We start from the raw sequence: 24,838 nt of genomic DNA, 5'->3' as shown, positions 1-24,838 counted from the left end.
TTTTTTATAGTATATACTAGAAATTTTTTTTAAAAGTTAAACTGATTAAGCTGAAAATAATCAACATTTATTTGATATGAGTTGCTGCCATATTAATTTTAATTTTATACTGGAAATTTTCTAAATTTAAAAAAAAAATTCTTTACATTGCATATTATTTTATTTGTATAATATTTAATTCAAATGTTTTTAATAGAATATATTTATGTGCAAAAAAAGTGAAAAATTTCTTCAAATTACCAAGAAATATTATACCAATTATGCAATGAGAAAAACAAAAACTTTTAATCCTATTAAAAGCATAATTTTTTTTCTATAAAAGTAAAATGATAGTAAAAAATTAATAAAATAAAAAAAATATTTAAAGAGAAAATTTAAAAGTTCGAAGTTTTACTATCTTTTTATATTTAAGAGAAGGGAAAAAAATCCAAAGATTAACTCGCATTTAAATATTTATTAAACTTTAATTTATATAATTCACTTTTACTTTAAAATTATTTGCTCATACCTATTGCAGAGCTCCTTTGATAATTTTAAAGATTTTTTTTTAAAAAAAAGTGATCCATTGGATATAAACTATAAAAAATACAAAAGCTTCACTTGAAGTTGACTGTATAAGCAATTCTGTATTATGAAAGTTTGAGCAAGTAATTTCTATATTAGAATTTTAAAATTCATATAGTGCATTTGGTTACAAATTTTAAATAAAGATACTTTGCTTAATTATTCATTAATGAAAAATTAACTATAATAGTAAAAAATAATTATGAGAAAAAAATTTTCAACAGAGTTTTTTGAAAATTATTTTAAATGATAAATATAAAATAAATAATAAAGAATGTATACAAAGTAGCAAACGATAATAAATTAATAGAAAAATATAAAAAAAATCTTTACTTTTTTGACAAATTATTTCATTTAACATATCTTATACATAAAGATAATAATAAATAGAATAATTTTAAAATGCAATATCATGTAATAATGCGAATGTAATAATGTAATATCATGTAATAATGCAATCATGGAGCGTTTTGATTTAAGCGACAATATTATGGAAAATCCATAAATGTTTTTATTTTGTTATATGAAGTTCTCAGATAAATTTGAAAATAAATAATTTTTTGTAGCAAAAATAAGTGCATTTATCACAATAATTTTTTCATTTCGATGAAGATGTTGCACAAAATCGATAATTAGTTTTTATATTATTCAAGTATAATAGTAAAAAAATACTTATAACAAAGAATATAATCTAATCTTTGCATCTTTGATGTAACATTATGTATTTAAGCTACATTATTTATTCAGTTGTGCTCTAGTTAATTTTGTTCACACACCAGTATGAAAAAAAGTCTATTATATTTCCTCAATAACCATAATGAATTAAATAAACCATTTATATTCTCTATTCTGAAAAAAATCTATCGAATAAATATACGTACAGCAGGAAAGCTCTGTTAAGTCGGGGTTTTTAACACAAATTCAACACATTTCTCACCGTCAGACCATAGCGAATGTGTTTTTGAGATGATCACTTAAATATCAGCCGTCTTAAATCGGACGTTAAGTCCGATTTCGTTTAACTGTAAATTTTGTTCGGAACATTATTCGGAAGTACTTTGTTTAACGCAAGCGTTGCGATTGGTGGATACCTTGTTTTGAATTGAATCAGGGGTGGTGTATAAATTACGCGGAATTCTATGAGTGAATGCATTGCTATTAATGACAAATACTAACAAGTTTTCTGACTCAGTAAAACACAAAATGAGCTTTTAAAGATTCTTACGTTAAGATGATTCAATGTAAGAACTTAAATTAAATTTAAATATTTTTGATTTAAATATTCACGATTTAATGTTAGAATTGTATGTATGATTGAAAAGTAATTTACATATCAAAATGGCATGAAGAAGGAGACTGTTTTGAAAAGTGATTAATACATGTATGAATTGATTGAAATATTTACATTTTAAAATGGCATGAAGAAGGAGATGGCTTTAAAAATAGTTAATATATGCCAGTTTATTCAAACTAGTTTGAAACCAGAAATTACACATAAAATCACTATAAATATTAGTGAAACGAATTGTCTTAATATGTTTGAGGATTTCATAAATATCGAATATCATTACTTTTGATTTAGCTGTTTAACAGAAAAGATTCGAAATAATAACTATCATAAAATTCATCATATATATTATTGTTTACCAAAAAAAAATCAAAATGAAAAACATTTTAAACAGTTTGTAAAAATCTGATAATTGTGGTGATATATGCTTTCCGTATTATTAAAATAATAAGACTTCTTATTTAACTAGAACAGTCCATATTTATTTTATAATTATTTTCAAGTTTTTGCATATGAATAAATTAATAAAAAATAATTACAAAGTTTTAATTTTTTTAAACAAACTTCTGAATTTTTCGACCTAAATTTTACTACACTCGAATATTATCCTTTTAATATAACCAAAGGTAAGGAATAATTAATCTGAAGGAAAGAATTAATTATATTAAAACATACTGTAACATTTTTTTCTATTTTTTGTAAATTTTTAATTATTTACTTGTTCATTTAGTTGTATGATCCAACTGCATATATCTTCTATCTCTTACATTATTATCTGTTGTGTCAGATGTCGCATTTGCAGTTTCGAATAGGAGGGTTTTATATCCTTGTCATTTAGAACATCAGCAAACGATTGACAAATGGAAGTAATTTATTCTCTTACTTGCCAGACGGTCCCCGATTCTCTGGTCATTGAAGCAGATGACACAGAAACGGTGCCCATGACAACCACCTGTTTGTATGTTCGCAACTCCCTAACAGAAGCCTTCAATAAACAAACGCATAATAGAGACACAAAGAAAAAAAACATACGTTATTAGTTTTTTTCATTCTATTACTTCCATTATTTAAATGATCAATTTGATAAGCTAATGGCGATGAAATCATAATAATTATGGCTGGGTCATCACTCTTTAATTTTAATGTCCTCAAGTTAAGTAGATGTTCTTTGAATCGACGAGTAAGAACATAATATAGAATGTGGAATCATTTTACTTTATATTTATGAAGGAAATTGATGAGACTTCGCTATCTAGATTGTGTTTTGTAAAACTTAGCTTCGATATTTAATGACGAAACTATTCATATAATTAATATGTTATAGAGTTCTTTGCAGCAGTTTTATCTGTCTAAACTAGTACATATTTAGTTAATACATTATGTAATGAGATGTTCAAATTAGATTATAATTCTGTTCTTTTGTAAGTTGTTAGTCTAGTTTCTATTGTCTAAGTTTTTATTATTCGTTTATTTTTATTGTCTTCTAATTTTCTGAAGAATTAAATCGATGCTGTTAAGTAATTGGTTTCTCTAGGATAAAAGAATAAAAATATAAAGCTTGGCTTTAAAAATAACTTCGATAGCTTTTAGGATATGCATTAAAACACATCGCTCTTATTATGGAGTGCTTTTGCAACTATTTTTACACAATTGTTGCACTAAAAGCTAACCACAAAAATAGGAATAATATAAAACCGAAAGTACATGTGAATTATTTTCTTTTTCATATAAAATTTTGTATCATAGAATTTTTCTCTTGTTTGTAATTCTTTTATATGGAAAATTTACAGTAAATTGATGTAATCTGATATTGATTGAAATTTTCCCCCTTATTAGAAGACAGATAGAGGTGGTGTTTTTACTTTAGAAGAATGATGTTTTTAATGTTTATTATAAATTTTGTTTATTATAAAGACTTGTTGTTTATATTTTGTTTATTATAAATTCATGGCTAGCTTTTAATTTTAAAATTCTATCTAGATTGTTTATATTTGTTTATTATCTTGTTGTTTATATTTGTTTATTATCTTGTTGTTTATATTTGTCATTATTTTTCAAAAACGGTTGCACTTTAGCAACGAAATGCTATTTGTAGTTGGGATGGTTGCTGTAAGAGTTTCCAGATTTCTTGCTAGAAAAATAAAAATGTGGTCTGGTTCCTCTCAAAATCCCCCATAAAGTGAAATATGATGGTATTAAATCAGACTTTATCTCAGGTGGTTATATCTCAGATATTCGGAGCTTGCTTTAGCTGACAAAAGATTTCTTTTATCTTTAGTCTTAGAATCATAGATTTCTTTAAATACGCTAGATCATAGAAGATTAGAATCGCCGTAATTATTCCTGAGAATATCATTCAAAGTTCGAATCTAGTTGTAATTCGAATTTTTTCAAGGGAGCCGTCATTATTTCTGAAAATATTCCTGAAAGTTCGAATTCAGATGCAACTAAATCACGAATCAAATTGCAATATTTCATACAAAGTCATTAAACCAAATTTCTTAGCAAGATTTAATTATACAGAGGGATATTGCCAAAATTTGATGCATTACGATACAATGAATGCCCTTTAATCAGCCATTCTTTGATTAGGCTGATTCTGTAATCCAATCGGGTTTTTCTCTTGATGATGATATGTATCAGGAATCAAACATCATCATTTATGGTCAGAACTTAGCTCCATAATGAATAGAAATTGTGGTCGAAGCCTTTTCATGGATGTATCCAATGACTTGGTAGAAATCAGTAACGGTATGACAGAAGTCGACAAACTAAGTGGTGAACAGACTACACAAAACATTTGATCCCAGATAAAGTTTAAATTCAGGAGGTAGAATAGAGTGAAGGTGACATTTCAGGTAAATCTTTTGTGCAATCAGACTTCTGATATATAAAATAAAGGATATACACAAATAAATATCTCAAATTTGCAAGGCCTTTTTTTAAAAAGAAAACGGCCTTGTTGTTCATCGGAATACAAAGAGAATAGTTGAAAGTTTAAATTAGACACAATTATTTAGAAATCTTCAAGGTTAGCAGGTGTTTATTCTACCGCTACTAACTGACTTGATGAACTTAAAACACGTATATTTGCAGTTTCTCAAAGTGTTACAACAGACATGCTTAGAAAAAAGTCAGTTGAATTACCGTAAAATCGTGATGTCGTTCGTGTTTTTGGAGGAGCTACTACTATACGTATATAACTAACTCTGTTGCATTTAAACTTTCAGTTATTATTTTTGATTTACGTGGAAAACAAAGTTGTACTTTGTTTTGTTTTTTCCTTTTGGAAGTCGTGCAAAGTTGGGATATTTATTTATGTAAGAAATGACATTGAGAGCTTATAACAGGTTGAGTTTAAACTTCGAATCGTTATTTTTGATTTTCAATGAGCGACAAGTTTGTAATTTGTTTTGTTATTGCATATTAATCCTTCCAGGTTGAGATATTCATTTATATACACTTTGCCATTGCATTTTGCACTTTGCCATTGCACATTATTGCTTTTTGTATTTATAATATTTGCCAAATCAATAAAAGCTTCAGTTGTATGTTGCGAATATAAGATTTATACGCTCGATTTGCTATGATCAAGACATTTTTTTAAATAATAAAAAGAATAAAAGATTAAAGAAGATGTGTGAAGGTTTAAACATCTGTGAATTTTTTTCTTTATATTGTTAATAATGCTTTTTCATTTTTATTTAAAATTTAAAAAAAAATTTCATTAGAAAGAATTTTTTGACTATTTAAATAAGTCAATTTATAAGATTCTTAATGTTTTTTTTCACTTTTATTAATAATTTTTTAAAACTTTTCTTCGGTAACATTTTTTGCAACTATTTAGAAAGTGTATGATTAATTCCATTTACTAGATTTTCATATTAATATACTCAAATTCTGTTGGGAATGAGTTTCAAAATATAGATTTACGGCCAGATAGTACAAATGAAAACTTTGATAAGATACACTCCAAACTTCAATAAAGGAAGGTTTACTGGAACCTTTAATGGCTGGGAACCAGTAAAGGAAGTTCAATTACTGTTGATATATTTTTTATATTTTTTGAAACTGAAACTAAAACATAATACTTATTCCAACAGAAATTTCCTTTGGTTTTTAAAAAGATTTTTTTTTAATTTTTTTAGAAAGTGCAAATAAAAGGTATGAATTGTTAAGTTTTTTTTCTTATAAGCATTTCTTGTATATTTTAATCAGCCTCCAAATAGACAAGAATTCAAAAGTTTTTATTCAATATTTTAATACATTAACATATAAAACACAGAATATTTGTAAATTATTGAACACATTTTAGTTTAAATTGCTCGTGAACAGAATACAAAGATTTTTTTTTATCATTCAGCTTATTATCAAGCCTGCTGCTTGATGTTTTTTCAAAGTGAAATTGCCTTCAAATACTCTTCTTATAGTAAAAATCATAGGTCTAAAGAAGCAGTGTCAATCTGTAAGTTTACCCAAATGGCAACACACTACTGTAAACTTTCTTAAAAACTGTTGTAAAAAAATGTGAAACAATATTTCATTGTAAAGCACTTGTCTTTCATTGAAAAACAAATCAATTCTGCAGTAAACGGAAGGAAAAGTTCTTCCAGCTAAAAATAATCCCAGAAATAAGTTCGTAGCACATTTTAAAGCTCTCATTTGAAAAGAGTTTTTCTTGAAATTTTAAAAATGGATATTTTGCCGAGCAAAACTCTACATTCATCTATCTGAAAACAGATGTAAAGTATGGATATTTTGACAAGCAAAATTCTACATTCATCTATCTGAAAACAGAAGTAAAATATGGATATTTTGCCAAGCAAAACTCTACATTCATCTATCTGAAAACAGATGTAAAATATGGATATTTTGCCAAGCAAAACTCTACATTCATCTATCTGAAAACAGATGTAAAGTATGAATATTTTGCCAAGTAAAACTCTACATTCATCTATCTGGAAACAGATGTAAAATATGGATATTTTGCCAAGCAAAACTCTACATTCATCTATCTGAGAACAGATGCAAAATATGGATATTTTGACAAGCAAAACTCTACATTCATCTATCTGAAAACAGATGTAAAATATGGATATTTTTCCAAGCAAAACTCTACATTCATCTATCTGAAAACAGATGTAAAATATTATTACATCGTTCACAACAATGTGGCCATGAATAAATAAATTCTTGTGTGCTATCAGTTTGCATTTAATATTCCAAATACTCAATTGATTCAATTCTGAAATAATATTATTTCTCTGCTTGCTAATCTGGACATCCGTTTTAATAGTCTTCGTCTAATTCAAAGGAAATAATAGAAAAAAAAAAGCAGAAACAACTTTGTGAAAATTCTTCACGAAACTAGTGTGGTAGAAGTGGCTGATTCTCATTTGATGGTTGGCTTTCTGTCGAAGAACTGTGATTGATGACTTCTTTCTTTGGAGCCAGGACGGCACCTGCAAAAAATGAAGATTATGATTGTCTACAGAAAGATTTAAAAGGAATTTAATAATTTAGTAAAAGAGACTCAAAAAAATCTGCAATGTTGCTTTCTTGCAATGTTGATATCATCGCTAAAAGGAGAGATTTACTGGTATTCTTAATAGATACTGAATATTTGCCAAGTTATTGATCCCTAACAGTGGCGACTAATTGACGAAAAAAAATTCAAGGTTCTGGAAAATATAAGAATTATGGTGATATCTGTTTGCGGTGTCGAGATCTGTAGATTCTCCTAGAAGAATTCCTAAAATGTTTCGAACTTTTCTAGATATAAAGCGTCGTTTATCATTTCCAGGCTTGTTGTATTAAAGTCAACGTGCATCAACGAGAACGATTTCCGTAATAATACTTTGTGCCTTCGGCCTAATTTGTTTGTCAGTAATTTTTTAGAATTATTCTCTGTTAAAACAGCGAAAATTCGCACGCAAAGATGTATTTAATACTGTCGCAACTTTCCTAATTATAAAACGTAGTAACTAAAATAATTATTTGACGAATTTGCTGAAATAAAAAAAAATGTATGGGAATAAGGTTGTAGCGATTAAAGGATTAATTTTTTTTTGTATTTTAAAACGATGTGAATATTATTTTTATACTCCAATGTGGTCCAAAGTTAATGAAAAAATTTTTTTTTTTTGGAAATCCATCCGGAATTTTGAAAAACATCTTTTGCTTTTATTAGGAACCTATTACCCGAGAAATGGCTATATGTTAAATGTGACAAATCTATATCCAACGACTGCCATATTAGGAATTTTGGATGATTTTTACATCATGTATGCGGCATGGCGCATGATACAACTTTTAGATAATATGGAGCTTACTTCATATCGTATTAAAATAGGTACTTTTCGGTTAGCCGGGCGCTAGCGAAAAGTCGAAAAGAAAGTTGCCAAAAAAAAAACTTGTACTGTTAGGTATGTATGCAAGTTGGCATAGGTTTTGGCGATGTTTTTTTTTGGCGCAAGTCAAAATTATTTGGCGACTTTTTGATTGCGCCTGCCTAATCGGAAAGACCACGCTTATATTAAGCATATTAAATATGCGTGACTCAAACAAATTACAACGTATGGTTGACAATATATTTATACTGTTGTAACAGAGCGCACGGTCTTTCCAAAACTGTCTCGCATATTCTCGAATAAAGGTCTCATTCCCTCTCCTCCCCATAAAACTGGGAACCTGGGTTTAGGCTTTGGATAACCTGCATGGCATTGGCGAACTATTGTTACGAAATATAGATCTTTGGCTTGAATCTAACATTTTTACTGAATAGATCTCGGGAATATATATTTTGGATGTCTTTTTGAAAATCGATATGTGATATTGCTATTAAAATCTAAAATTTTAATTCTTTGTCAAAAATTTGTTCTAAGAATTTAATTCTTTGTTGTTTTTTGATTTTAATTGATTGAAAAAAGTTGTCCAAAATGCATATTTAGTTTCATTTATTATACTATGAATCATAAAATCTCATATACGGGACTATGAAAATAAAAATATGAACACCTTTAACATTCATTATTCCAAGGATCAGTATTTTATACGGAAAGAGGGAGGGAAACACCTTTGTTAGAGAATGCATTTCAGTGAGACCCTCCCACTAGCTTTAATAAATTTTAAAATTATAAATACTTCTCAGACATTTAGTATATTTAATCCAAGCATCAAGAGATGAGAAAAACTTTAATCGAAATTCTATCTCCTTAATTCTTTATTCATTTAATTCTTTAATTCTCTTTAATTATTTAATTATTTTTCGAAATTTAAATGTATGAAGTCTTACCATTATATTTAATAAATTGTGAGAATATTATTATTAATACTTTTTAGACATTTAGTATATTTAATACAAGCATCAAGAGATGAGAAAAATTTTAATCGAAATTCTATCTCCTTAATTCTTTATTCCTTTAATTCTTTTTAGAAATTTAAAGGTATGAAGTCTCACCATTATATTTAATAAATTGTAAGATTATTATTATTAATACTTTTCAGACATTTAGTATATTAAATCCAAGCATCAAGAGCTGTGAAAAACTTGAATCGAAATTCTATCTCCTTAATTCTTTATTTATTTAATTCTTTATTTATTTAATTCTTTAATTCTCTTTAATTAAAAAAATTAAATTCTTTCTATTCTATTAAATTATTTTTTGAAATTTAAATGTATGAAGTCTTACCATTATATTTAATAAATTGTAAGATTATAATTATTAATACTTTTCAGACATTTAGTATATTAAATCCAAGCATGAAGAGATGATAAAAGTTTTAATTGAATTTTTTTCTCTTGAAATTCTTTCTTCTTTCAATTCTTTTTAATTATTTAATTCTTTCACAAAATTTAAATGTATAAAGACTTACCATTAAATTTAATCAATTGTAATTTATAAATACTTGTCAGACATTTATTATATTAAATCCAAACATCAAAAGATGAACAAAAGCTTTAATTGAAATTTTTTCTCTTTAATTCTTTCTTATTTTAATTTTTTAATTTTCTCTAATTATTTAATTCTTTTTCAAAATTTAAATGTGTGAAAGTCTTACTATTATGTTTAATAAATTGTAATTTATAAATACTTATCAGACGCTTAGTATATTAAATCCAAGAATCAAGAGATGAGAAAAGTTTTAATAGAAATTCTTTCTTCATTTAATTCTTTAATTCATTTTAACTATTTAATTCTTTCTCAAAATTTAAATGTATGGAAGTCTTACCATTATGAACCGACTGCCTTTCACCCAAATTGGCTGGTAGAAGAGTCGTTATAACAATACTCGCAAGAATTCCGACTCCGCCAACTCCATAGGACATGACATTTCGATAGAACCAGTCACAATCTGTGCAACTCACACTAAAAAAATACAAAAACGCAGAAGAAAAAAATTATAATCACAAATAAAATGTGAAAAAAATCACGAAAGCCAAACGCTGTTACGATTTTAAAGTAAAAGCAGTCTTATATTTTAATATTAAAAATGTCATAGATTTGAAATTAAATATTGAAAGTTGTTAAATACTTCCATTGATAATTTTTATCCACAGATTGTATTGTCTACATTAATAATAAAAATTATGTGTGTATGTTAGCTCTTTACAAGCAGTCCGTTTGACCTACAGCTATCAAATTTGGCATATATATATATATGTGTGTGTGGGGGGGGGTGTAATGATATTTTAAAATCTGATTTAAACTTAGTTAATTTCCTAATTTTTAGTTTAATTTAGACCATATTAACTTCATTTTAAAATGTTCTCTTATTTCTTGATCCAATTCCACCTTTTAAAATTAATTAATGCAATGGAACTCTGTAAAATTGCTGATATCAACAAATTCCAACACTCGGAGTGAAAGGATTAAAAAAATGCCAAGCCTAGCACATTCTTTTAAAAGATTCCTATAATTCCCTTACCTGGGTCGACACGTTTACAGAAATCCCTATCAGAATCTCAAAGTATATAATCACAGGGATAAATTTTTCATTAGCTTTTCATATTTCGTTTTGCGTCGTTCTGTGTTGGTGTGCTCGTCGCAGCTGCTTGTACATAAATTATGCCACCCAGGAAGGAATAAAAACAAAAATTCGAAAGTGTCTCTCTGTCTTCGACCACAATTCTGCTTCAAAAATTTTGTTTACTCTCTCTCTCTCTCTCTCACACACACACACACACACATATATATATAAACATAATTTTTCAAAAGCAGAGTCGTGGGCGCGCAGAGAGAGGAAACACTTTGAATTTTTAACTTCATTTTATTTCATTCCGGGAAGCATGATTTATGTATATAACCGACGAGCAGATCAACACAGAACGAAAATGAGGAAAAGCTAATGAAAATTTTATCCCTGTGAATATGTACTGTGAGATTTTGGTAGCGATTTCTTACACGTGTCGAATTTAGGTAAGGGAATGATAGGGATCTTTTAAGAGAGTTTATTTAAGTCAGCAATTTCTTATCCCTTCCCTTGAGCGTTGGAACCGCTGACGAAAGTATTTTTACAGAGCTTTCTGTTGCATTAATTAAATAGAAAAAGTGGAATGGGATCAGGAAATAAGAGAATATTTTAGAATGAATATGTGCCAAATTGAGCTAAAAATTAGGACATTAATTAAGTTTAAATTAGATTTTAAAATATCATTATATATATATATATATATATATATATATATATATATATATATATATATATATATATATATATATATATATATATATATATATATGTAATGATATTTTAAACTCTTAATTTAATCCAAATTAATTTCCAAAACTTAATTTATAGCCCATCGTAACTTCATTCTAAAAATATTCTCTTATTTTGTGATCCAATTCCACTTTTGGTCTAATTAATCCCTTTGTAAAAATAATGTGCCATCAGTACTACGTATCAAATGAAAGTGATATCTTTTGTACCCTTCAAATGGTGTCAAAGGTCACACGTGTATTGAATTGGCGCCTGGCCAGAAATCCTACGTTATATAAGACTAGTGATCATTTGTTTGCCCCTTTCTGCCCTCTGCTTTTGTGCTGCGCTGCGCCTTCTTGTAAATAATCATGTTTGCCTGCCGAGAGAGAATAAAACGAAATTAAAAATACCAAGTCTCTTCACTGCTTCGAACCTGCATTCTACTTAAACCAAAAATATGTTACATATATATGCATGTATATATATCTTGAAGGATAAAAATGAATACCTCAGAGCGAATTTTTTGAAATTTTAATTAGAATTTTAATAATTAAAAATTAAACTACAATTTAGGTTTTTATACAATAACTTCCGCAATTTTATGGGGCAAAAACGAATTTTACATAAATTCAAAATTAAAATAAATATATATTAACTGATATGATAGTATTAATGTGACAGTCGTGCAAATTTTTGCTGATTTTCGCAAATTTTATTATTAAATATTTTTTTGCTTCATTTCCAACAATAAGATTATATACAATGTTGCCCAAATTATTTTATGGTTCAAAAGTTTTCATTGTTTAATGAAATATTGAAATGTGAGAATTTTTCCCATTGTTGAAAATCAAACAATAAATTTCTGTTTAATATCTGTGTAATTTAAGGAGCAAATAAAAAAAAATGTATTTTCAATATGAACTTTAGAAGATAGATGAACCAGATATTTGCGTTTTTAATAGCGCTATGACGTCAAGGGACTGATTTCTATTAGAAAGGTTCATGTACTTTATAAACAAAACTTAATCAAAATAACACTGCTTTTATGTGAGATAACTGGATGGAATCATGAATTTATTAAAAAAGATTGATCGGAAATTAAATATAACCTATATTCCGAATGAACCAGCTGGTCGACAGAGGCGATTAGTTGGTAAATAAAGATGCAGCAAAAAATGAAAATTAATTTAACACTGACATCTTTATTATTAGCAGCAAATTTTTGTTGATGGATAAAAAAGGGAGACCGAAAATAATAGTTGAAGAGAAAACATAAAATCATACGAGTACTCACGCATGCAGATGCTGAATAATCATTCCCACAATGCCATTCGCGATCTTGTCCCAGAAGCTCATGGCACCGTACACGAATGCGGCACTTTCCTGAAATGTTCGTCAATAGCTTAATTTTCTTGCAAAAATATGGTGTGGATGTATCTTTCGTTAAGTCATATACTGCACCAGTTATTAAGCTCACGCTTGCGATGCAATTTTTATTTGGGGGGAGGAGTAGGGGTAAAAAATATATGGGGTGATTGCGACATTATTCCAAGAATATTTGAAAGATAAATAAAATTCTGACATAATTTCAGTTACTTCAGAAAAGTATGTTAATTACATTTAATTCATTAAAATTATTTTATAATACATACAATTTATTAAAACATACACAAACGTTATTAATACAAATTATTAATTAAAATTATTTTATTTACAATTATTTATCCAAGTTCACTTATCCTCAAAACGATGACGCAATGTTTGAAATAGAATACACATAACTAAAATAAAAATTTGAATAGTTAAATCTTAATGACAAAGTAGAAAATGTTATAAATAGACATGGGTGTATCCTTCTTAAGTCATACATTGCACAAGATATCAAGGACACGCTTACAATGCAAATTTTTGGGGGGTAGGGGTGGGACAAAAAATATATTTGGTGATTGCGACATTGTTACAAAAATCTTTGAAAGATAAAATTTAGACCTAATTTCATTTACTTCAGAAAATTATATTAATTACATTTAATTTATTAAAATTAATGATCCAAGATTTTCTTTGCCCAATGTACCAATATAATAAATTCCATTTTCCATATTGTATTTCTTGCATGACTGGAATCAGTATGGAAATTAAGAATAAAGAGTATGAGATAAGAATAAGATAAAGAATACGAGATAAAGATATGAGATGAAGAATAAAGAATAAGATAAAGAATATGAGATAAAGAATATGAGATAAAGAATAAAGAATAAGATAAAGAATATGAGATAAAGAATAAAGAATAAGATAAAGAATACGAGATAAAGATATGAGATAAAGAATAAAGAATAAGATAAAGAATATGGGATAAAGATATGAGATAAAGAATAAAGAATAAGATAAAGAATATGAGATAAAGAATAAAGAATGAGATAAAGAGTACGAGATAAAGATATGAGATAAAGAATAAAGAATAAGATAAAGAATATGGGATAAAGAATAAAGAATAAGATAAAGAATATGAGACTTACCACACTCGTCCCTATGAGATCATGAATGAAGGAAAGTGCACAAATGACCAGGGATGAAGACGCTGCCCCCATAAGCACTCCTACGCCGTACACACCCTGACTAACATACGTGGGGCCAGCGCCAATTGTGATCCAAACACAAGCTCCGATCCCCAACGAAGCACCGCCTAGAAAAGTTACCTGTAGGAAAGAGAGTCATACAATTTCTTAAAGTTGATTTGTTTTAGAAATTTATCAATCGAATCTAGCTGGTATGGTATTACGGTATACAAATTACTGTATCACAATTTATGATATGATCGTAACATAATGATGCAGCAATAAAAAATGAAATTTTATATTAATGTGAAATAAAATAAGGGGTGTCCCAAAATTAATGCTAGAATTGAATTTTCCACCATTCTCATTTGTTTCGTCGTTATTTAATTTATTATATAATTTTTTTTCTATTGAAGCCAAGAAAAAAAAATTCCCATTGATTTCCTGCGCAATTTGTACAAGGAATCTGGAATTAAGTTGCTACAAAAGATAACATGGGATTTGAAATTGTAGTATCATGGGATCGTTTTCAATAGGATTATGATGTCATGGAACTCGCCTCCAGTAAGAAGGACCCAGCAAAAAGAAAAAAAGTAAGAAGGCTATTAAGTCTATCTAATGTTTATTACAATTGGAATTTTAAATATTATATATATATGAATCATAAATATTTAGCTACATATAGGAATCTTAATTGAAAAAGTATTATCAATAATCTTGACGAATCACCTAATTAACAGAGGAAGCTAGTAGAAGAGTTAACGAATGCATTTAACAATGTCACAAGATATTCCCAAATGTTATATTTTAGAAAAGAAGCATCCTTCATACCGATGCAGCTTTGATAACCGGGCATTGATGAATTCACCTCAAACGCCTGGAGCATTAGCAGCAACTTTAAAGATTCTTATCACGTGATCCAATTCCTTCGAAGCCCATGATTTGTGTAACTTCACTTTTAGTGTTTCATATAGAATTAAGGCATGATAAATCAGACGAAAGTGCGGAGAAACAATGCTATAATCACATAAAGTTGTTATTATTTATAGCACTTTTCAAAGCGAAAAAGTCAGCGATTTTTATACAGTAGCTTCTGAGGTCCCAAGGGTAATACTCTGACTTCTAGTTCATATAAAGATAACATTCACACACTCACTTGCACAACCCCTTTTTAAAGGGGGGAGGGGGCTATTTCAAACTTCTCACAGATAGAGTTCAGAGTAAAGAGCAACCATACCCAAACTAGGACTCGAACCCATGACGCACAAACCACGGGAAAGACGCGGTACCCCTATGCCAAGACGCCATTATCGCATAAAGCTCATGCAATATACTCAGGACATATATTAGAGGTGGAAATGTCATCAATAATTGTCCATTCCCTCCAACTAATTTATGTTTTATGGAATAATCTTTTATCAAGCAAATATAGGGGCTCCAGAAACCCATGCAGCATTTTCAATGCGCGGCCCGTTCCTGCGTATAAGATATTTACATTGATAATTTCTGATACATTATTGTGTGTGCATGTGTATTACATCTCTCTATGACTTCCACAGATTACTTTGAAATTTGGTTTTATACCGTTCATCAATTTTTAACTGTAAATACTTTCAAACAGGGAAGTCGTTTTAAAGCCATCCGATAATTATTCATATCATGAGAGCAATAAATGTTTTCCTTTCTTTTAACCAAATATATTTTTAAACTGTCGATATTTATTTTCTTTTTTTTTCTTTTGGATTGCACACCGTCTAAAACTATCTTAATTAGCAAACAGTCTTAAACACGCGAACTTCAGCATTTCAGCCAGATGTCGATAATTCAATAGTTAAACAGATCTGGGAAATAAAATTTCAAAAGTGTTCTCAATTTTAGTCACAACTGTCGTATTTGCTTTTGCTTTTAAATAAATTTATTGACTGATTGATTTTCTCATTGCTATGTCTACGGTCACAAAATTATTGATTTAATACTCAATATAAATGTGTGAATGAACAAATTATAGAAAATACAAAATCGAATGGCGCGAACACCAGGAAATAACTAGGCTTTAGTTTAGTTTAGTTATATTAACGTCCCGTTGTAAAGCAACACTAGGGTTATTTTGGGACGAACCTCGTAATATTGAACCGCGGTCAGATGACGAATACGACACCTGAGCTGTCACCCCCCTCTCCGAACCACACCACACCAACGAGAGGACGGTTGGCCTTGACGGATTTAACGTACAACAGACCCCGTACACGACGGTTCTTCGGTGAAATCGGGTTACGAACCTGAAACCCTACGACTCACAAACCGAGACCTTATCACCAGACCACCGCGGCCAGGAAATAGCTAGGAATTGCATAATTCTACATACCTTTTTACTAAACACTTTGAAGAATTTAGGGAGGCAGCATGATATGGCGAAACCGCTGACATTCATCACAAGAGGAATTTTAGCAATAAAATCCTAAAGAAAGAGAAAAAAGGTCAATTTATTCTTAATAATTATGAATTAATTAAGAATAACGAATTAATTCAGAAAAAATTGCACTGTTGTTGAAAGAAAACCAGTTACGATTGGTGCATGATATTAGAATCATTTTTACTTTGTCGTAGAAGAAAAATAATAATCAAAAGAAATGTTAATTTTCATAACAATTTGACCTTGAAATTTTGATGAATCTCCACAATGTAACCTCCTATTTTAGTAAATGTATTCTCTATCAGCACATTAACTCAAACAGCGGGAATGGTCTCCGGAAAATTTTCTCATGTACTCCCCGCAAAATTGTGAACGTTGGGTAAGGCAGTGATCGCCTTGCATGGCACTGGCGTACAATAGTTTCAAAATATTAATATGCGGATTTAATATTTCTATTGAATCTGTTGTGTGATCCTTCCCGAATTTTTCAGCAATTATATCCTGCTATATAGTTAATAGTATCCGTAAACCGAATTTGTGTTTTAAATGCGTTTCTCCCCAGGCATTGAAACCAAAATTTGAAGCAGAATTACAGTTATAGCCAGAAAATCACATACCAAATTTGATATATTTAAGTCATTGCATTTTTGAACTATCGCTTTTATATATTTCTGGACGTACAGACCGACAGATAGTCAAGCCCATTTTGGGTCTTTACCATAAAAAAAATGATATGCGTCTACCGTATAAATATTAAATCTGTGTTTCGAATTTTATCTATCGAGCTCTCTTTGTTTTGCAGTTATCGTATAAATGTATATTTGAACAACCGGACAGACAGATTTCTTCTAAAAGCAATTACCTCTAAATATACTAGATGTCTACAAATTTGGTATAAAGACCGTATACCAAATTTCGTCCGTCTAGCTCAAGTATTTTTAAGTTATCCTTGTCACAGACAGACAGACATTTCCCAAAAATTATTTTTCGAACTGAGGAGGTCTGAAAACATACACTTTGTTATTCGCAGTAGACTGTTTTAATCGAATTCATTTGTTTTAGTAGTATGGAATTACAAAATGAAATGTTTTTTTTAAGAAATGCATCTATATTAATAATTTAGTAACCTAAAGAGTCAATAATCTAGACGAACAAACTGGTCTCCAAAGGCGGCTAGTGTTTAAATAATGAAGAAAAATACGCGGAAAAGTAGATTTTGCATGAAACTCTAGCATACAAATGAAGTTATCATAAACTCCCATAAAATTCCAATTCTGTCTTGTGTTTTTAAACTGAGAAACTAACTTTTTGCTACATTTCTAAATGGATTTAATTATTTTCTAAGACAGCAATTAATTATGATGTAACGGGCATTAGAGTGGCAGAATGTAACATTGCAATATAAGTAAATTATATAACTTTAAAATCAAATTGTATGCGTCATTCCGTAACGAGTTAAACAGGAAACAAGTCTAGCAAACCATTCATTACGAATCATTAATCTTTTATTTTTGCCTCTCCTTAAAAACCTGGTGACCTTGCGGTCATTTTACGACCGACAGGCGCAATATTTTTCTCGTTTTACTTATCACTGCATCTCCCAGTGGGATTTCTCCTTTATTTGAGCTGCCTTCAGAATTCCTTATCAAAGGATTACAGATAACAGACGCTAAATGTCTTAAGATGTTTAAATTAAACATTTGTTTAATGGAAGGAATTGAGCATGAATTTGAATTTGAAACAATGAAACTATTGTAAGACAGATTTTAATAATGATTGAAATACATGCGCCATGTTCAATTCGAGCATAATAGAACGTGAGTGAAAAATATTAAAATGGAAATTTTTAAAGAAATGAAACAAGTCAAGAGAAAGAAAAGTGTTTTAAAATACAGGGTGTTTATAAAGTCCCGGACCCATTTTGATGTTTAATAACTCATAAAATAATAAAGATAGATTTAAATTAATAACAAAAATGGTTAAATAGACTCAAAAAGTTTCATGACCCTTGTCAATGAACTTCCACGTGTGCCCACTTCGTCGCACGGAGAATATCAAGTCGATAGTCAATTTCACGCCAGGTAGCGACAAGCATGTCGGCATCCACAGAGCCATTTGCGCACATTATGGCGATTAACAATGCCAGAAACATGAAAGGATGCTTCATCGGAGAACATTATGCTCTTCAGAAAATCAGCAGCATCTTCTATCCTTCTTAGCATATCTGTTGCAAAGGCCATCCTCCTAGGCCTATCGTTCGGTTCCAAAACTTGAACAATTTGAACTTTGTATGCATGCAGTCTTAATTTTTTCTTAATAACCTTGTACACCGTCGAAATTGGCATATCCAATTCTGTTGCCGCTGATCTCACAGATATTCTAGGATTGTGTAAAAATGTCTCTCTGACACGCTCAACATCAAAATCACTTGTGCAAGGACGTCTGGAACGTTTCTTATCTTCGATACTTCCAATTTCTAGAAAATTCTTTTTCCACCGCAAGATGCTGTTTTTGGATGGAGGATCTTTTTGGTAAATTCTTCTGAAATTTCTCTGTTCATTTCTCTGTGCTTGCACTATCGATTTCATTTCTATGAACCACCATAAAATCTGTGATTTCTCTTGTGGTGTATGCATTCTCCTTAATATCCGCTCGAATAAAACATCACATACAAAAGTACTACATAGAACAAACACATAAAAAGTAAACATGACATTGCAATAGTTGCCAAAAACAAAAGAGAGAAAAATGCAATTAATAAGCAGATAATATTTAGAAAAGTACAGATATTTAGACTGGAAAATGAAATTATCTGAAATTAACCAAATGCGCAGACGATATTTACAAAAGTAAAAATATTCAAACCTGAAAAGTAAAATATATGAGTTATTCCATCAATAAATGCCATAAGTGTGTTTATATCTTTATTATTTTATGAGTTATTAAACATCAAAATGGGTCCGAGACTTTATAAACACCCTGTATATTAATGCTATTATTGAGTCCACTGGTTATGAAGTTGTGCAATTGTACGAAGCGGAATACCAACAATTAGAAATTAAGTAAGATATTAGTGCTTTTTCACGAAAACTCGTGAAATAGTATTCAACACAACTATTTCACGAGCCATTTAAAAATTCAAGCATTTTTACAGAGAAAATACACTTGTGTACAGAGAAAGTATACTAGTACTTGTATACAGAGATTTTGGCGAACTCCACGTTTCAGAGTTCGGAAATTACAACTTTGGAAAAAGTCCATCTCTTTTTGAGACATATAATTAACTCAAAATCGCTTTGATCTAGATGGTTGAAATTTAGTATAATTTCTCAACACCAAATGTGCAGATTTCTATTAAATATTCTGTAAAATCTGTTCTGAGGAAGTCCGTCTGTCTGGCTTTTCGAATATAAGTTAACACGATGATTATAAAATGAACATCTATAGCATAGACACATGTCAAATCTTGAGCAAATTCAACTTGGATTGACCGTCTGTCGGTCTGTATTTTGAGAAACATGTAAATGCGATAACTCAAAAAATGCACTGACTTAAATATATCAAATTTGGTATGGAATTTTCTGACGACAACTGTAGTTGTATGTGCCAAATTTTTGTTTCAATTGGCTCAAAAAAACGTGTTTAAAACGCAAATTCGATTTTTGGATACTATTAAGGGCATACGAAGGATTAATAGTCAAATAACTCACTAAGAATGGTACGATAGATTTCACGCCAACCGTTATTATTTCGAAACTATTGTACGCCAATGCCATGTAAGGCGTTCTCTGACACGACACGTTTATTAGAGATTATGCGAGAAAGTTTGGGTGAGACCACTCCCGCTGGTTCTTTTTAATGATTCGAAGAGAATTGTTCGCAACGAAATGATCTCTAATAATTTATACTTGTAATAAAGATGAATGTGAGTGTATGGTGGCGTTCTACAGGTCAGATCATCTGACCAATAGCTACCAAATTTAGCACATGTATACTTTGAAGGTCGAAAATACGCATCTGGGAGCGAATTTTTAAAGTTTTTTTAATTAGAAATTTAATTAATAAAAAATTAAACGAACTTCAAAAAGCAAAAAATTAAGCGATAACTTCAAAAAATATTATTACACAAAATTGATTTTTGCATCAAGTTAAAGGTAAAAAAATTATATTTTTAATGATACCAATATTTTAACCTATACATTAAGTTTCTATTTTTAATGCATTTTAAAACAATAATTTAATTATATTTTTCAACAATTTATTTCATCCAAGATGAAAATAAAATTTAACTTTCACGAGTACATGGGGGAAAAAATTAACGTTTATCAACGAGTTGCCATCGTATTCACAAAAGCTGAAATTAAAAAAAATAATAATAACTTTTACTGCAAATTAAACCTATGAATTTTCAGAGCGTGTCTATATGAAACAAATGTTATATTTTCTAAAAAAATGAAATGCGAGAAAAAACATTTTTGTGACGTTTTTTAACAGCTATATTGTTAATTCAATAACTCATTTTTATTTAAGGCAAACATGGTTTAATATACACAGAATATCCGGTATAATCAAGTGTTCGGTAAATATCATAATATCAATCTGTTAATAGACATTTAGCAGACGATTCCTTTACAGACATTTTATAACTGCTACTATTTTTATTTAGTTAAAATATTATTAAAAATAAAAGCAAACGATCTTTTCTTCGATAAACATTTTTTATTAATATTATTTCGTTTATTTTTTGTATAATAGCTGATGATCAATTGTAAATCTTTTTGAATCTGGCAATGGTTTGTAGAAAATGCTGTTAAGTTAAAAAAAATAAAGAAGCCGATGGAATTCTAAAATGCTTGGAGTATTATTTTAGATTTTAAGAATTTAAGATGTTCTGCAAGCTATAGTTTGAAGTTTAAGAAAACGGGTAGTTTTCTTGAAAGCATACAAAATCAAGTTTCAAGAGCCAACTTGTACTAAACAAAATAGCGTGTGTACTGCATTGGCGCTTTACAGGTTAAATATCAGATCAGGAACTATTACGTTTAACACATATATTATTTTCGAAGATGAAAATGTGCAATTCGCTGTGGTATTTTTAAAAATTTTAATTAATTATGAATTAAACAAAATTTTCGACATTTTGGCGCGTTAAATTCTTAAAATATTGCAACAGAAAAATTATTTTTACATCATCTTAAAATTCAAAAAAAAAAAAAAAATCTATCTTTTTAGTGGTAAATAATGTTTTCTACTTTAATCAATCTTTAAAGAAACAGTTTAAATGTATTTTACACCATTATATTTCGTTGATGAAATGAACCAAAATTCGCTTTCAATGTTTCTACTGATATTTCATCCTGGCTTTTTCCTCACTGCTGACAGTTAAGATATAATGATTCCGAGGGGGGAACCGGATTTAACCCCCTTCTTCTCCCAGTTGCAATAACGCACCATAGATCATAGCGCCTTAATTCTTTGACTATTAATGTGTAATATACATGCCACTAACTTTTAAAATTAATTTAAATAGTTCTTCTTAAAAGTAGTTTTTATTGAGAACCTATTCACTTCACTTGAATAGAAAGTAAAGAGAAAAGCATTTTGAAAAATTCGTAATCATCGAACTAAAGCTATCTTCTTCACATAAAATTAAATAGATACAATTACAAAAATTTATTTGCCGAATTCAGAAAAGTGAATTTTCTGAAAAGACATTTGAAATGTAAATTTTCACCAATTTAGGTGTGAAGATTTTTTTTATTTTTAACAATTTTTTTTCATGTACATTTCATTTAAAATCTTAAGGTCAATTCCTTTAATAATTACAACAGTCTCTTGTTGTGTATTTCATACATCAGTAAATAAAGCATTCAAATTTAAGTCTTTAAGAATACCTTAAAAATTTTGAATGATTAAATATCAATTATTATTTGAACGATTTCATCTATTATAAATATGAAAATTGTAAGAAATATGAATATGAAATATGATTTGTAAAATATGGATGTACTTACATCATTTGCGCGCAGAGATTCTTGTAGATACAAAGGCATGAACACTAAACTCATGTTTTGAAACAGCCTCGTGCACATATACAGTAGTCCAACCTATTGTAATTAATGAAATAGAAAAGAAAATACAGTGAATATTTAATTATGTATATATATAAAATCTATGCCCAAACTAAATTCTACTACTATAATTGGCGATGTATCTATCACTTACGCTCTTCTAGCGGTAATATCTGGCGCTAGTTCTACAAAGCTCCAATAAATAGCAGTAAAGGATTGGGACACAATCATTAAAACCTTCGATCTTGTCAAGGCAATGCTAAATGAAATCATTGTCTAATAATGTGCACTGATATTAGATTTATGTTTTGGACTAGCTGTTCGAATCAATTAGCTAGCTCGCTCCCCTGATTTAAACATCGTAGAGCCTGCGTGAATGTTTGGGAAGAAGTCATAATTCACTTTTAACCCCATCGATGAGCATGCATGGGATGCTTGGGAAGAAGTCTTAATTCACTTTTAAGCCCATCGATGAGCATACATGAGATGTTTGAGAAGAAGTCTTAATTCACTTTTAAGCCCGCCGACGAAAACAAAGCATCTGACACAAGTGCTGACATGCAGACACAAGAATGGATGTGTCTACCCCGGAAAAGGCTGGATAAACTTTTTCAGCCAATTATTAAATTTTGCCTCGTAGCATATTTTAAGAAATATAAAAGAGATGCATCTTAAAAGTTTTTTGAGACATGATTAAAAGACAGAGATCTTGGCGGCCATGAGATTTTTAAAATTTTCAGATCATCATATCCTCTCTTCATCTTATATTAGAGTAAAATAGTAATTCAGTCTTTACCTGATAGAAATGTGACTCCCTCATCCATCCTCTCCAGGATAAGTTGGTAGGGAAAAATGAGAAAGCCGGGTTTGAAAGTGCGAGACTGTCTTTCTCCAGACTGTTCTCTGAGGAAGAAAGAGGCGTGGACACTATTTCCTTCACCCCTATGTGGAAGATGATGGAAAATACAGCACCTATTCCAACTATGATTAGTGCGATCATCTAAAACAGATAAAATCAAATTGTTATATATGACGTAAACTTAAGATTTATAAGAAGAGCTTTTTTTTATAGCATATTCGAAGATGGATAATACGTAATTCATTAATTGGTGTATTCTATGATTAAACTTAGTATCACTTTTTTTTTCTAAGTTTTAAATCTCTTTTTTTGTGGGTTTTTTTTGATTTTTTGATTAAATTTACACAGTTGAGAAAATTTATTTTATTGTTATTGTAATGAAATTTCCTGATATTTTTATTGTATTAATCTGTAGTTAACAATTACAGATGCGAAATGTTAAAATGTTTTAATGCTTCGTTCAATTTTTCCCGAAAAACAATTTTAGTTAGTAAATTTATTTTCAGATTAAGTTTAACCTAACAAGAAATAAATACGGATAGGGGGAGGGGGCTGCGTTACTCTAGGATATTTCATGCTGCAAGTAATATTTCTAATGACATTTCTAACTTTCCACTGCAACAATGAATTAGAATCGAGATTTTATTTTTGTAATCGTAATCGTGTTTATCAACTTTTTTTATGCTGCAGGTAATATTCCAATGCCATTAATGGCTTTGCACTTTAGTAATTAATGTAATCGCGATTTTATTACCTGCACCATTACCATGTTCATCAGTTTTTCATGCTGCAGGTACCATGCCACGGCCATTTAGGGTCGCGGTGGTCTGGTGGTAAGGTCTCGGCACCGGAACCGGAGGGTTTTATGCTCGTGACGCGATCCCACCGAAGAGCCTTCGTATAAGCGGGTCTGGTGCGCGTTAAATCCGTCAAGGCCAAACTTCCGCTGGCATGGTGGGGAGGGGGGGCGTCAGCTCGGGTGTTGTCCTCGTCATCTCACCGAGGTTCAAAATTACGAGATCCGTACTAAAATAGCCTTAGTGTTGCTTTAAAGCGGGACGTTAATATAACTAAACTAAAATAAGCCACGGCCCTTCATATATTTTTTTACCCCTTCAGTAAAAATCAGCTAAATTCCTGATTTTATTTCTGTAATAATAAACAATTTATAACCATATTTGTCGGTTTTTCATACTGCAGATAACATGCCTTAAAGGTGGATTTACATTCAGTCAGTTATAAGATTCCAGTAAGTCACGCATGCGCAGAGAGAAGATTGCGCCTACATTGAGAGAGTGGACAATAGCAAGTTCTTATCTCGATGGGACAAGTACTTGCTACTGTACGAGTTCTGCGCATGCGTGGTCTTACAGGATGATTTAC

The 24,838-nt window shown here is 29.7% G+C and overlaps 2 protein-coding genes across 4 annotated transcripts in view; both read right to left on the bottom strand.

Annotated features, from left to right (window-relative positions):
• LOC129989107 (uncharacterized) overlaps positions 1–1,581 on the bottom strand; it is a 45,656-nt gene extending 44,075 nt beyond the window's left edge. Inside the window, exon 1 of the mRNA XM_056097433.1 lies at positions 1,446–1,581. The gene's annotated coding sequence lies outside the window, so the exon portion shown is untranslated. The remainder of the gene's footprint in view (positions 1–1,445) is intronic.
• A 4,540-nt stretch (positions 1,582–6,121) lies between these two features.
• LOC129989319 (major facilitator superfamily domain-containing protein 12-like) overlaps positions 6,122–24,838 on the bottom strand; it is a 53,780-nt gene continuing 35,063 nt past the window's right edge. For all 3 annotated transcript variants that reach the window (XM_056097771.1, XM_056097770.1, XM_056097773.1), the window contains exons 6-12: positions 23,393–23,596; positions 22,540–22,632; positions 16,478–16,570; positions 14,074–14,253; positions 12,852–12,940; positions 10,085–10,221; positions 6,122–7,314 (exon numbers count right to left, since the gene is read on the bottom strand). In XM_056097771.1, coding sequence (XP_055953746.1) covers positions 7,220–7,314; positions 10,085–10,221; positions 12,852–12,940; positions 14,074–14,253; positions 16,478–16,570; positions 22,540–22,632; positions 23,393–23,596 — 891 coding nt within the window. In that variant the 3' untranslated portion in view covers positions 6,122–7,219. The remainder of the gene's footprint in view (positions 7,315–10,084; positions 10,222–12,851; positions 12,941–14,073; positions 14,254–16,477; positions 16,571–22,539; positions 22,633–23,392; positions 23,597–24,838) is intronic.

Source organism: Argiope bruennichi, chromosome 10 (genome assembly GCF_947563725.1).
Source record: "Argiope bruennichi chromosome 10, qqArgBrue1.1, whole genome shotgun sequence".
Taxonomy (NCBI): Eukaryota; Metazoa; Arthropoda; class Arachnida; order Araneae; family Araneidae; genus Argiope; species Argiope bruennichi.
This window is presented reverse-complemented; position numbering and strand designations above follow the sequence as displayed.